The 15705-nt window shown below is 31.4% G+C and overlaps 1 protein-coding gene across 1 annotated transcript in view; it reads right to left on the bottom strand.

Annotated features, from left to right (window-relative positions):
* LOC133174818 (polyribonucleotide nucleotidyltransferase 1, mitochondrial-like) overlaps window positions 1–12002 on the bottom strand; it is a 30228-nt gene extending 18226 nt beyond the window's left edge. Inside the window, exons 1-15 of the mRNA XM_061309922.1 lie at window positions 11833–12002; window positions 9489–9549; window positions 9327–9401; window positions 8652–8757; window positions 8489–8538; window positions 8283–8346; window positions 8002–8055; window positions 7435–7545; window positions 6548–6740; window positions 6246–6297; window positions 5433–5490; window positions 5115–5211; window positions 2785–2887; window positions 1573–1643; window positions 1120–1156 (exon numbers count right to left, since the gene is read on the bottom strand). Coding sequence (XP_061165906.1) covers window positions 1120–1156; window positions 1573–1643; window positions 2785–2887; window positions 5115–5211; window positions 5433–5490; window positions 6246–6297; window positions 6548–6740; window positions 7435–7545; window positions 8002–8055; window positions 8283–8346; window positions 8489–8538; window positions 8652–8757; window positions 9327–9401; window positions 9489–9549; window positions 11833–11939 — 1239 coding nt within the window. The 5' untranslated portion in view covers window positions 11940–12002. The remainder of the gene's footprint in view (window positions 1–1119; window positions 1157–1572; window positions 1644–2784; window positions 2888–5114; window positions 5212–5432; window positions 5491–6245; window positions 6298–6547; window positions 6741–7434; window positions 7546–8001; window positions 8056–8282; window positions 8347–8488; window positions 8539–8651; window positions 8758–9326; window positions 9402–9488; window positions 9550–11832) is intronic.
* Window positions 12003–15705: the final 3703 nt, after the last annotated feature.

Genomic DNA, 15705 nt, shown 5'->3' with positions numbered 1-15705 from the left:
TCAACAATCAAAGTACAGTTGGAAATGTCTAGTCAAAGGTAGTGCACAAGTGAATTATGAATCTCTTGTCTCTACTGGAACAAAAGGTAAATTTTGAACAGCAGGTCAAACTTAAAGGTCAAGGTTATGGTGTCAAAAATCATAGTACATTCAGAAATGTTTTGTCACAGAAAATGCACAAGTAAATAAAATATGAAAGCTCTATTTCCTCAAGTGCATAAGATTTGCTAAGGTTAAAATTTTTGAAAAGTAGGTCATGAGTTCAAACACCATAGCACATTATAAAAAAGGTGTTGTTATAGGTAAGTTCATGTGAATGAAATACGGAAACCTTATCTTTCTCTCACTCAAAAGTTATATTCCATATTTTTTTTAAAAAGTAGGTAAAACTTAAAGGTCAAGGTCATGAGGTCAAAAATTATAGTACATTGGAAAGGTTTCAGCACAGGTAATGCATAAGTAAAATATAAAAGTCCTAACTTCTCTCATTCAGAAGTTATGACCAGGATACCAGTTTTTGTGATTTGTGACAGACACCAGACAACAAGTGTTCACTGATCAGAAATACTTGTACTTGAAGGAACTATTCGTATCTATGTTATCATTTCTAACTAATACTTGTACAAAACAAAGAAAACTTTAAACCAACATCTTAAGGTTGTAAATGCAGATATCATGTGTGGATACCATGGTTCAATATGGACTGTATCTAAAGTTGTAAACTAAAAAGACATAAAACAGATCACCAACACTTTGTGAAAATGCAGTACATAGATAAATCTACTGCATTCTAAGGAAATGGTGGTGATCTGTTTTATGTTTTTAAGTCTTTTAATACAAGTATAATGTATGTATTTCTTTAGATTTCAAAAATATCAAACTCTATTCTTGTCCATTTTATTCCATTAAGAAGGAAATGAATATCGTTCATTCAAGTTCCTTCAATTGATCAGAAGTTTTGAGACAAATTCCATATGTTCTGGAGAAAAGGTCAAAATGTGGAAATTTAACAGAGTGACAACAGAAAGGCAAATGGAAAAACAAGTTCATAAAAAAAGCTCACTCGAGTCACTGATTGACATGAGCTACATGTAAAATATATAATATTCTTTTACTTGCCTCGTAATGTAACATAAAATTCTTCTCCTTTGCACCACTGGAAAAAAGAAATGAGAACAAGTTGTAGCCAAAGCTTTACTAATATTGACAATATTTCAAACAATTTTCTGGAGATAAATTTAGAATTCTTTTTAGTTTCAAATACACTATACACCACCTGTTATTCTTGTTTGTCAAACTAATTACACTTTGAAAGAAAAACATAAAGCAACACAGATATCGGCATTATTATAACCCTTACTTTCAAAAAACAAAGGTGAAATGAAGCAGATTTTTGAATGTCTGCCTAAATATGTTTTGCACTTGTAAATTTACAAATGATCTTTGAATACAAAGGCTTGGAAGCAAATTTTGAAAAGACAAGACAGATTTTGTAATAGTAAAATAGTGATTGATCTCAGTGAGTTATCTCTCTTATCAGAGGGTCAATGAACCTTAATATAACAACATTACCTGATGAGCTGTGCAACAGGATCAAACTTTAATGACATGTCTAAAGAATCGTAAGCCATGGTGCACAGAACCTAAAAAATAGATGAGAACAGTTTCAGAGTATATGTGTAATGTTTGACAGACAATTTTTAATTAGTCTATCAGTGGGTTATGTCGTATGAGAGAAGTCAAGTTCATGTATATCTGTACTACAACATTACAATGTGTAACTTATAAACATGTACAGTACTAAAACTGTATACATGTACTTTAGAAATACAGTAAAACTTGTTTAGTAGGAATAACAATATATCAAATTTTTGAATAAAGCAAAGTTTTTTTGGACCCAAGCAAATTCTTATCAATTCAAATCTAGTAAAATTTTACAAGTATGACAAACTCTGTTCAAATGAATTTACAGAAACAGAAACTGATTTTTTTGTGTCCCATAGAGGATAGAAATTAAAAATAAATTGGCATCTTTTAAATGAAAGTTTTAAGATCTTAAAATTTTAAATACTGAACTGATATTGCTTTTTCTAATTTGAAATTTAATTCAAGGGAAAACTTTTGTACCTAATGGTAAGTTTTATATTTAATACTTCCCTGAAAATATATTTGGTAGTCATATTTGAAAAAAAATATTGCAAAAAACTGTAAATGATAGTATTGTTCTGCCACCTACCTCCAAGTCAAATTTCAAAAGTTAACATATTTGAATAATTTTTCATATTTATATAGATATTTATGTAAATTTTCATAAAAAATAACTCATTTGGGAAAACAAAGAGAGATAACTCTTTAATTTTGGTAAAAATTGCATTTTTTCACTATAGAAATCAACAGAAAATGGACATTATTTTTAAAACTTCTCCCCCCCCCACCCTTCTGAAAAGAGTTGTAAATAAGAGCAACTAAGTTTTAGACAGTGGTTTAAAAATTATTAATCAATTATTAATGCACTCTTCTTTGCATTCAGTCAAGTTTTAATGGCAGAAGTGCCATTTATATTGAATTAAATTGGTGTAAAATGTTGGCGGGAATCGAGAGTTAGCTTGCGTGGTTCTCTGCTACAATGCTCATAATGAATTTGTTAAACAGATGTAACAAACTTCATTGTAGGAATGTCTATCTCATAAAAATATCGCTGGAAAAAAGATGAGAGAAGAAAGGGACCCTTTCTGCTAATAATTTCTATAGATCACATATTGTATTGTGGTTTTTCTTTCTGACCTGTGTTTGACCTCTCTGGAAAAGAGAGGATCCATGCAAGGGTTTGAGTACGTCTACACTACAGGAAATGTTTCTGAGCTGTGTTAAACTTCTGCCATCACACCTGGTCAGGTTGTAAACAAAGATGTTATACATAAGCATAATTACAATTAATAGTAAACATTGCACAGTCAAACCTTATTATTTCAAACTTGATTGGGCAGAGAAAAAAGCTTCAATTATATCTAGGAATTCAAGATATTGTGGTTGAATTATGGTACCTAAAGAACAAGAGGCCAATGGACCACAATGCTCATCTGAGTTACTATATATAGCCCTTTTGTTCTTCATCAGCAGATTTTTTCCTATACAGTGGATTTTCGGTATCTGGAACACTAATATCTCCAAAACCATGGATGTGTCAAAGTGATTTGGAAGTCCCAACCATTTATTCTTTAAGTATTTTACCCTTTGTATCTCGAATCCTTAGATATCTCAAAGTTTTTCCATGGTTCCATCGAGTACGAGATAACTAGGTTTGAGTGTATATTCAAATGTAAAACTTAGATTACATATTGTGGCCCCACCCTACCCTATGGGGTCATGATTTGAAGAAACTTTTATCTACACTACCTGAGGATATTTCCATATAAATACAACTAAACACAACTTTACTTTTCTTGAGTAGAAGATATTTACGAGGGTTGTCCGGTAAAATCGTGGACAAAGCGTTTTTCTCGAAAAATAATGGGCGCACTAAGCTGAAATTTTCAGCAAATGTTTATTCATCATATTTAAGTGCATCTTTATTTTTTTTATGAAATATAGATTAAAATAAAGATTTTATTAAGCTTGAATGTGCACAGGGTACGGCCCTACGGCGCATGATCAAAATACCAGGGTTTCATTAGCAAATTCAGGAGTATTATTTCAAAATAAAGGTATCAGGGAGATAAAGTTGGGGTAAAAATTATCCCATTTTTAATCCACTTTCTATTATTTCGACTTCTGTAAAATATCAAGGCATTTGCTTAATTTTTGGCAGCTTCCCGAGCATTTGAAATGGGAAAGTGGTAAACGCAACACATGAAAAATGGCGACGTTTGGTGACGTTACGGCACACCGGAGAGCAGTTCATTTTGATTTAGGTGCAGTAATGATGCCCTTAGAAACTTTAAATGACTACAGAAGAAAAAAATATATAAAAATATCACTAGATCTTTAGTATACAAGTGAAATGGGAGTTTTCAAAGTGGAAGCTTTTGATCGGGTACCCGGGCAGAACAAAACATACAGACAAACAGCTACTGGCAATAGCAAAACACGCTGTAACTGTAGACCGTCGATATAAAATAGCCTATTAAGTTGAATGATAGTGAGAGTACTGTCCATAACTAATAATTCTTCAGAAGTAACTAATAAATCTTCAGAAGGTCCCATGTGTGTGCGAGATTGGTTCCTCAACTGTTTGGGGGGAAATAAAGGGAAAATCAAGTATGTGCTTCAATGAAATCCCCTAATTTAAGTGGGGCTTATCCAACTTTTATTTAGCAAAGAGGAAACGTGACGCTGCTTTAGACACTTTGATGTTATCATCCGTGCGCCGTAAGTTGATACCATACATAACATAAAGTCTCATATTTTTATTATTTGAGCAGAGATCTATTTGAAATTTGCTACGTATATTAAGGAAAAATGTACTAAAAAGTAGTGAAAGTTTTAGAATGGATTGATGATTATTTTTCAATCTAGACAACTTGTCCAAGATTTTACCGGACAATCCTCGTATATAGATTTATACTCTTTTCCATTATATTCCTATATAAAACTTTGATTTCCCATTTAGGCCCCACCCAACCCCAGGGGCTATGATTTAAACAAAGCTGAATCTACATTACCTGAAGATGCTTCCACATTTTCCTATAGAAAACTTTGATCACCATTAGTGGCCCTATCCTTCCCCTGGGGGTCTTGATTTGAAAAAAATTGAATCTTCACTATTTCAGAAAACTTTCACATAAGTTTCATATTTTCTGGCCCATTGGTTCTTGAGAAGTAGATATTCAAATGACCTCATCCAATTTTCATTATTTCTTAATTATCTCCCCTTGGAAGAGGGTATGGCTCTTCATTTGAACAAAGGACTATATATGATTAGAGTCAATTTTGGCCCCCCATATATTAACATTTTTTAAAAGTGATTCAGGTATGTAAAATTGCTTTTTATTTGTAGAAGAGTTTATTATAGAAATATTTTCAATATATTTTTCTCATTTATCCATGGTATTTAAGATTTTGATTTTCAATATATAGAAGTTAAAATGGATTGAAAAACTGTTTAAACAAAATACCTTTTCCCCATAGTAAAGATACTCTCCCTGAAGACTTGTTTAATACACCTCTGTATGTACTGATTTAAATCATCTTCTGTCATGGATGGATAAAGATCTACAACAGAGAAAAATTAAATGGTTTTAACTCTAAAACTGACAAAGCAAAGTCAATAATTATCTGAAACATATTTAAATATTTTGCATGATGGGCATATTTGGTAAGAGAGTGTGTCTCTTCATTTGAACAAATTCTAATCCCCTGCTTTGTGGAACACTGACATTTTGAATTGTTAATATTCTCTATTAAGCTGAGATAATTCTGACTATCTGACCCACCTTTTAATTCATTCATAACACCACTGACAATAAGCTTCACAGCTGAATCTCTTGAAAACTAAAAAAAAAAACCAAAATAAATGTGTACAATTCAAATGTAAAACTTATCTAAGTACAAATGTTTTTCTATATACTTTTACATGTACATGTAGATCTGAATCACATTTTTTATGACTTTTAAACTTATCAGATATTCCAGACCACTAAAGTTTTTTGCATTGCTCAATCGAATATGTGTGTAACTATAAAAAATATTACATGATTTTAGGATAACGTGAAATTGCCATCCTGCAAAAACCATTGTTGACAGAGGTTTTCATGGGTTAATAATTTCACATGTTACCCTAAAAAACATGCAATATATTTTTTGTTATACTGAATGTATTTAGAATGCATTTAAAGGAAAACATCAATGTGAACCATATGCACAAACATTCTGCACAGTTAACAACTTTTATACTGTTACCTGCCGTCACGCATTTTCAACCGTTGAAAGGTAACGTTACCTGGAGAGCATGATAAATCCCAAGTCGGGTAATAGTACTTTATAACAAATGTTTTTAAATAACTCAAATTTGACCAAATAAAAAACAATATAACTGTGCATACTTCCTATGGATCAACATCTAATAACATCATTATTTTCAGAATTTCTAAGTAGTCTCTCTTGTGAGAGTTTACTATCTACAGACATGTAATTAATGATTAAATTTCAATTAAAATTGACCCAATTAAAAATGGCCTTCAAATAAACTTATAAATTTCCATCTCCTGTTTAAAGATTGGGTGTTTTTCACAAAAAATTCATGCTACCTTATCATGATTGTAATCTGTAAACACCGCTTTCAACTTTGTATTGCACAACCTAAAAAATACAAAAAAGTTTGTTTAAATAGTGTCTTTCAAAAGCACAGCCAAGTAGAGACAATTTCTTCTAGTACATTTGTAAATGTGGTAATTTTTCTGCAAAATAAACTCTATTTTCTAAATTGTTTTTAAGATTTCCCTGTGAAAAATTCTTCGCAAAATAGATAAAAATGGCTGCTTTTAAAATATGGGAGAAAAACACTGATAAGTTTTCAACTCTCTCTCTTTATGAACCCTGCAATGAATACCTGTACACAGCATCTTGAATTTCTGTATCCTGAAATCTTGGAGGCAGACGTTTAGGAATATACTTATTTTCACTGGCTGATTTTCTCAGATCCTCAATACTTTCAATGATACTAAAAGACTCTTCGTAACCAACCTTAATGGCTTCCTTAAACAAATCGTAATCTACAGCATTGGCTCCTCCCTCCAGCATAACTATCAAAATTTATATCATTTAAAATTTTCTATCCACAATAATGTTAATTAAAACACACCAAAAACACTTTTAAATGTTTAAGAATGATATACAGTTCACTAGCAAGTAGTGGCATCTCGATATGAGAGAAAAATTCTCAAAAGGGATGAGAAACAAATAAACATTCCTTGCTTACCAGATGTTACCTTGAAGTCCATACCTTTAGACAATGTCTGTATTGTTCAGTGTCATTATAAGAGTGTTAACCTATTCATTGTTTAATTACTGGATATTTTTGCACCTAAATGTCATTATAAATGTGTTTACATATTCCTCATTTACTTAATGTAGACATGAGGTCCCTAGCTAAGGATTGTGTTGTTTATTGTTATTGTGAGAATGTTTACTGTTTACCTATTTATTGTTTACTGGATTAGAGATGAGGTCCCTAGCTAAGGATTGTGTTGTTTATTGTTATTGTGAGAGTGTTTACTGTTTACCTATTTATTGTTTACTGGATTAGAGATGAGGTCCCTAACTAAGGTTTCTGTTGGTTTTGTCATTGTATTTAACAGTACTTATTCCTTGTTTACTGGATGTTGACATGAGGTCCCTATCTAATGTTTCTGTAGCTAAATGTCCCTGCTTACTGGGATTAGATATGAGGTCTCCAGCTAAGGTTTTTATTGTTGAATGTCGTTATAGGATGTTTACCTATTCCTTGTTTACTGGATGTAACCACTAGGTTAATTTTACTCTGCTCCAGCTCACGGCGAAGTGGATTTATTACAAATTTATCATCTACATATCCAACCCTGACAGCTCCTACAAGAAAGAAGACATAAATGTATACCAAGTACTAAAAAAAAATTGAAATATAAGAATCTGAATGACCTTGACCTTGGAGATACAACAAAAGTATAGTGGCAACACAAGTGACAATAGGGTACACTTCTGGAATTTTATGTACATGCCCATTTTAAATGTCACAAGATGGGAAAAAAAGAACAAAAAGTCAAATTGATCTGTTAGGACTTTAAAAAACAAATCCAATACACCCTTGACCTTAAAAATAATCTTAAGAGAAATAATTCAGTAAACCAAGGTATTAATAAGCACTGTTTAAAGTATGATAAGTAATACTACATTAATTATAAAAATCTGACCTCAAAAAAAAATAAATGCATTGACAATCTACCTATATAAATATATGTGTACACTATGATTTTCCAGCATACAGAAGAATTAGTTGATAAATACATAAAAAGGACAACAACAGACCTACAGGACCGTTCCATTGATACTGTACAGAAGACACGGCTATGGCAGCTGATGCTGTATACAATAAAAAGAAATATACAATAAAAATTAAATATACAATAAAATGAAATATACGATAAAATAAAAATAATTAGATATTCTCACATCCCCAAAATTAAAATATTCCTTAACAGTTCAAAGAATTAGATGCAAGTTGAACATGTTATAGCTTTTTACTTTTACATCATTTATATACATTAATTTGTATTTGATTGAAGAAAATATGAATGATGTACATGTACCTGCATTGATACTGAGAATTGCGGGATCATTTTCTCCATCAACTGCTAATACATTGCAACACACCTAGAGAAGGATTGTGAACATTAGGCATAAAATAAATAAAATTCAGGCCGAAAAAAAATAATATCCAGAAATTATTCTTTATCATGTTTATCAATCAAAAAACATATACTTAAAAAAATTTCAAATTATAAACAATATGCACCTGAATTTCCCTGCTGCTTTCATCTGGAAAAAGAGGTCTTATTGATCGATCTGCAAAATTAAAATTGTTAATGAGTGCTTTGAACCTTTCACACCAAAATTTATCTTTTATTTTTTCAATCTAATCAACAACTTTTTTATGATGTTCATATGTCTTTATCTACCTATAACACGACTTGTGAGGATTTCACTCTCTGAAGGACCCCGTTCTCGACGGAAATAGTTCATAGGAATCCTCCCTGCTGCTGCTGCTTTCAGTCTGTAATCAACCTGCAATGTACAAGCATCATATAGCAAGTTAAGACCCTGTTGAAGTCTCTAACTAAAACTATTTCTCTAGACAAAATTCAAGTCATAAAAACTACTTTTCTGTATCTGGTTGCAGTTGATTGGATGAACATGACATATGCATAACAGTAAAATTGACGATGCCCTTTTTTATTTATTTATACACATTCAGTATAAAAATCTATGTGTAGCTAACATTTGTTTGTAAGTATATTTGCTGTAACATCTACCAAGAAACCCAAAATGCATCTCATATATCTACACTGTAATGTACATGCTGTAAACATTATACATGTACATGACATGTAAGCAGAATTAATCCTCACCTTATATTTCATAGAGAAAAAAAATATGGAAGATTTAGAAAAATAGCAAACTCTCATCCCCCTTGAATGCAAAAACTGAGTGAAAATTTTCAGAGATTTATATGCATTAAGTTTTGTTTTTAAGATTTTAGTTTAACTTTAAACATTAGTATGTAACAATATCGAAAAAAAAAATCAATCTTATGTATGTTATAATAGTGACATAACTGGCAGAGAGTCACTTACAGTGAGAGGAAGAAATGAAGATGGCTGGGATAGAGTTTTTGTCACTGCTGTTACAAGAACACTGGTTTCTCCTTGCTGAAACAAAATAAGAATAAACTGTCTGTAATGCAGAAAGTCTGATCAACAATGAAAACTCTCATTTAATGAGAATTTATAGAATACCTTTATAACTGCTGCACCATCTGCAAATTTGGCCAGTTTCCCTGTTTCTATGGTAAGTGTTCTGAACAATAGAAAAGAAAGAAATTGTTTGTTGTATTGTCATTCATGTTCAATTGTTCAAGAAATAATGTCACTCACATCACTGCCTAGTGCCTAGATTTCTGACCTTCAGCCTTTTGATGGACTAAGTATTATTTAAAAAATGGATTTGATTCAAAGTTTAGAAATTTAACTACGTACTTATTCATTGATTAAATTTAATACTGTAGTGAAATTGCATATGTAAATATATTCCCTATGACCTTTCATCCTGACCTCATAGCCACCCACCAGTGCCAGCATGCTTCCCAAGTCAGTTGAGTCCCGTCATCACCTTATACTAAGGTAGGCAACATTATAAAAGTAAAATCCACTATATTTTACTTCAATACTGTTGCACTCTCTACTGTGCGAGATCTCCAATGAGCATGATAATGAGTTATTCTGTGTAAGTTGACTTCTCATTCATTTATGTAAATATCACAATTTATAAAGGCATTATCCTGTTATTCGCTCCGCGGGGTGAATAATATTTGACGTTATGTCAAATGAAAACCATTGGTCGATGTGAGGTCAGTATTTGAGAGTTTTATAGGTGGAGGTGCTACTTAATACAGGAAACGGAAATCAAGAGTTCAGGACTGAATCTATATGTAGCCTACAAAATAAACATACAAATTTCAAGCGTTGTTTTATGTGTTATCTTCACAATATAAAATAAAAAATTTATAAATGAAATTTGAAAGTTTGCCTGTGTGCATAAACATTTTATGCAAGGACAAAGGGCCATACTTATTCACACCGGTGCGAATAACAGGAGTATATATATACCAACGATCTTTCCATTTTCAAACTAAAATGCTCTGGAAAGGGAAGATTTCCTGGGAAAAGGGTTTCTTTGGGGGAGAGTATATAAAAAATGGGGCTTGGAGTTTTTTGGGGGATATTCACTCTAAAATTGGCATTTTCTGAAAGGACATAGGGCCATTAGATACTTATTCGCACCGGTGTGAATAACAGAAATTATATACAGACAATCTTAATTTCCATTTTCAAGCTGAAATTCTCTGGATTTTGGGGGGATATTCATTGTGAAAAAGGCATATTTGGATGAAAATAGAGTTATACTTAATCGCACTGGTGCAAATGAACAGAGGTAGATTTTTTACAAATGCCATTCTCAATTGTTTAACAGTGTTAACTGAACCATAGGTGAACGCTATTCATGCATCTGTTAGTCATTGTTCCTATTGTTAGGAGTAAATGTGAAAGCGTATTTTTCTTTAATTGTTGTTATGGCATTGGATTCAAAGGTCAGATACAGTAAAGAGCGAAGAAATGATATCATGTATGTACAGAGATGTATTCCTTGTTTAAATGATATTATGTGGTTTGTAAATTCACATAAATATACAGGACTGTGTCTCTGCAAACGCATGGCTTCCTTACCTAATAGAAATTATAATTGAAATGGCATGAAAATAGGTTTATTCCGTTACAGGTGTATAAATAAACATAAAATATATTATACAGTTGAGTACATGATTAATTTCCTCAGTTTTAAATTAACGTGTAAACAAACAATAGATAAAACATGAAGATAATTATGGTTTATTCCCTAATAAAACAAGCATGAAAATATAATATATTTCACTTTATTCCCTGATAAATGAATGAACATGAAATTATTAATGAAAATAGGGTTTATTCCGTTACATTGTACAGAGAGTAACTTGATGAAATTTATTTCCTCTCACAAAAGAAATAAAGAAAATCACGGAATAAACGCTCTATATTATCTCACATTTAAAATTTCACTCAGTACTGAAATTTAATCGGGGTTAAAAAGAATTCCGACGAAATAAACGCTAATTTCTTAAAATATATATTCTTTCAAAGGGAAGTTTAAAATACGAAAAACATCATTTATTTGGGGTTTAAGAATATATGATAATCAAAGAAAAAATTACGACAGAATAAAGGCTAATTTCTTGAAATATATATTCTTTCAAAGGCAAGTATAAAATACAAAAAAGTCATTTAATCGGGGTTTTAGAATATAAATGATAATCAAAGAAAAAATTACGACGGAATAAAGGCTAATTTCTTAAAATATATATTCTTTCAAAGGCAAGTAGAAAAACATAACGTCAACAACGTCAAATATTATTCACTCCGCGGAGCAAATAACAGGATAATGCCTTTATAAAAACAAATTCAGCAAAAATTAACGTTAATTGCTTTAGCCTATTGCCTTATATACCATTCGTTATCATCAGCCAGAATTTTCTCTAAGAATTATTACCTGTTTCCAAGATTCACGGTTGACGCAGCTGATTGAAATCGTTTGATCACGTCCCACCGCTTGTATTTCAGCCATGTCTTTGATGGCATTTGAATTAATTTTGACATCGTTTTTATATGTAAGCTCTTTTTGATATTTTCATCATTTTTCACGCTGATGGCCAAAACACAAGGGCGCAGACATTTTGAAAAAAAGATAGCTTGAACATGATGTAATTCGAGTTATATTTATCTCACAATTTAGTCGGGTTTTCTACTTCCTTGATAAATGCTGTTTTTTATTTTCATATTTTAGTTATATTCTTCGATGTGTTATTTAAAAATATATAAAAAAGTATTTTTTTTTACCTTTATATAAATATACGAATAGATCAATCATTCAAATAACAAGAATTTGGAAAGCGCGCGAATTTTGTCTGCAGTATTTTTCATAGTATTTTGACATTGTGGACAAGCCTTATTTTGAGGTAAAATATGGTACAGCATGGTAAAATAATTGCAAAATACACAATTTAGCATTTGTTACCATTATCTATACCAAGATTATGTTACATTTATAAACTAAAGTCGTCTGCTAAACGTTGATACTGTGTGTTTTGAGTTCTATTCTTCATGTTGCATGTTGTCTGACTTTGAGACCCATTTTTTCTCCTTAATCCATTTGTCATTTTTAATACTAATAGTAGTTCACAATCTATAATTTTTCACGATATATATGTATAACTTGATGAAATTTATTTGTGTATTGCCATAGGCTTTGAAGAAAGGATTACCTATAGAAACTCAAAACAGGATTTGGATACTGTAAATCATGTTAATTTCTTATGTTTTATTTCCCCATAAATGTTAGTACATAAGTCTTTATTCATGTCATCATTCATTTTACCACCTGTAACTCTTCAGAAAAAATGCCATGGGATATTGTCAGTTCAGATTTTGGGGGAGAAGAAACGGTCAACTTTGGGCCGCGGGAGGAGTCAGGGTCAGCACTGTACCAGATTGATACCCTGGCTACAATATCATCACAAGAAAAGGTTAGACATGTAGAAGTGATGACTAGTTTTACTTTTAGTGCAGAACAGAGGAGCTCGACACAATTTATTTTGTCTCCTTACTTTTGATCACTCTAAAAATAGAAATGCATGTTTTTATTGGTAGTTGTGGTAAAAAAGTATGTGCCTAGCCCCTGAAAGTAGAAAGCAGGTCTGTCAATTCTACTAAAATTTTAAGAGATCTTTTACAAATCTTAGATGATCAATACTTTGCTTATATCCCATGTCACAAGGCAAGTGAAGATATGTAAAGAAAACTTTCCATTGAGTTTGTTTGTTAGAGTCACCAGATAGTTAATTAGTTATAATTTCTGATGGTAGAATGTCATATTCTGTATTGATGTTACTTATGTTGTACTTAAATTTGAATGGTCAATCTCAGAACTAAAGATATTTTACACTCTTGCCAACAAGAATCCAGTCATTTACATCATTTGTTGGATTCACTTTCAGGTATAATATTTTGTATATTTGTAGGAAACAGGAGTTCCCCATATTGTGAGTTCAATGAGAGGAGAATTAGCTTGCCTGTCTGTAGACAGACATGTCTCTGTGTTCACTGATTGTCAACACACCACCACTCTGGCTTATGGTGAGTTAAGATTGCCTGTCAGTATAAATTGTTTGTGATACTGCTACTATACTTAATCTTCAATATGCAGTCAAGGTAATTCAGGGTTTCAGATAGCAAAAACAAATAACTTCCTCACTGCACTGCCCATTAGTTCTCCATTTTGACTTTGAAAATCACCACCTACATTTATATTATTCTTTGCTCAGAAATATTAAAAAAGAATGACTAGATGTCAAAATGTTATGACCAAATGTTGATTAGGAAAGTATCCATGTTATATAAAGGAAAGGATCCAAAGTGGAAAGTTCGTTAACAGTTCAAAATCATAGGTACAAACAAAATCAAATTTTCTAAGAATTTAAATTTTTTTTTAAATCTGTCAGAGATTTATGTATCACAATAGATCTCCCAATAAATATTCACAATTTTTTTAAAGATCCCTTTTCCACACTTGAAATTTTCTTATAAAGTGCTGTTTTTTTTTTTTTTTTAATATTAATATTACAAGACTTAACTTTAATTACAAGTCTAATGTGATGTACACATAGATGCTGTTATAGAAGAAATGGCCCTGAGTGAAGATGGGGAGCTGATGATTCTGGGGGATTCTTCAGGGAGGCTTCATATTCTGGACACTGAGGCCTGTAAAATGATCTTCTCTCATGTGTGTACAAACTCTTTCCATCTTGCTTGCATGTTTAATGACAAATTAAATAAAGTTAATTTGACCAACCAATATCCCTGACATTAGGTATTAAAAGTACATGTATGAACTGTTATATGAAAAGCATCATTGTGTAGATTTACCTAAATAAGGCTCCAGGTCTTATTTCATTATAAATATGATAAATGGTCGAACCTTGTCACATGTATCTGGAACTCGTTGGGACCCAGAAAAAACTTTGAGTTATCCGATGATTCAAGATATCAAGGGTAGAATGCTTAAAGAATTAGAAGTTAGGATTTCCAAATCTTTTTGATATATCCATGGTATTCAAGATATCAGTGTTCGAGATAACCAAAGTGCAAATGTGTATGAATTATTTATTTTTGCGTCATTTAAACAGTCAGAGATCATTTAAAACATGCTTTAAAAAAAAACAAAAAAAAAGTTTTCAAAGAAAAATTTAAACATTCAAATGCTATAATTTAAAAAATGTATGAAAAACGGGTTTGGGATGTGTGTAATTAAACCATTTTGCTATAATTTAGATAAAGTAAATAGGCAGATTTGGAATACTGGAAACATTTTTTCCTATCTAAAACTTAAAAGTCTTATCCTTTCATGTCCTTGTAGATTGTTACACCACCTAACAGAGTGGGGAAAACATTTAGTCGGATCAAATGTTTTGACGCAGAAGAAGGTAATGTGGTATTTGTCTTTAGCGTACATTTATGTGAAATAATGTGAAAAAGTTCAATCCTCTTGTGATTTACAGTTTCAAATCTGTGTCTCCCCATAACTGTAAGGCATTGCTTCTGATTCATAGGAACAATATGTGAGATCTGTGTTTTTTTAGAATTAGAGTATGTTGTTTTTAAATGGAATAGATATACTTGCATTTCTATTTTGTTTCTCCATTTTAAAAATACATGTATTTTACTTCAGTTTAATGATTTGAATTAGATTAAATTTCTTAATATTGAATGAAGCACCTGTGTTTGTAGACATGGGCTCAAGCTCTGTTATTGTTTATGTTTACAGTTTACCAGGTGTGTTTGATTTGCTAACATTGCACACATCACTGAACACAACCTGACAGCACTTGTGTGTTGGTTTTGCTTTCTTACATTTCTGTTGTGACTTTTCCTGATTAACGTTTTAATATCTTTTGTGAATACTGCACAGATTTCTGATTTTATTGATATGTGAAGGATAAATTTTTGTTTGTGAAAGTACAGGAAAGTAGGACACTCAAACATGCCTGAAAATAATAATTTTGATAATTTTCAGCTATAAGGAGTTTCTAAACAAGTTTTTATAAAATATCAGTTTGAAATGCTTTGGCAACATGTACATATACATGTAGCTGCAAGTCATGAAATTTTACTGAAGACATAAACTTCATTACATTAACTTCATTACATGTATGTACTTGATGTTAAGTTGCCTATTGCTTTTTCAGGTTTGTACAATTTATTTGTGCTGGCAGTCAGTGGAGAACCGAAGATCTTGAAGAGTTTTAACAAGGAAACATTTTTGGCTGGAGGGGGTAAGGTCCTTTATCTATTTTACATGTCTGTCTAT

This window comes from Saccostrea echinata, unplaced genomic scaffold (genome assembly GCF_033153115.1).
Source record: "Saccostrea echinata isolate AGI-Se365-2 ecotype Australia unplaced genomic scaffold, CSIRO_AGI_Sech_v1 ptg000002l, whole genome shotgun sequence".
Taxonomy (NCBI): Eukaryota; Metazoa; Mollusca; class Bivalvia; order Ostreida; family Ostreidae; genus Saccostrea; species Saccostrea echinata.
Note: the sequence above shows the minus strand (reverse complement) of the source record. Positions and strands in the feature narration are given on the sequence as shown.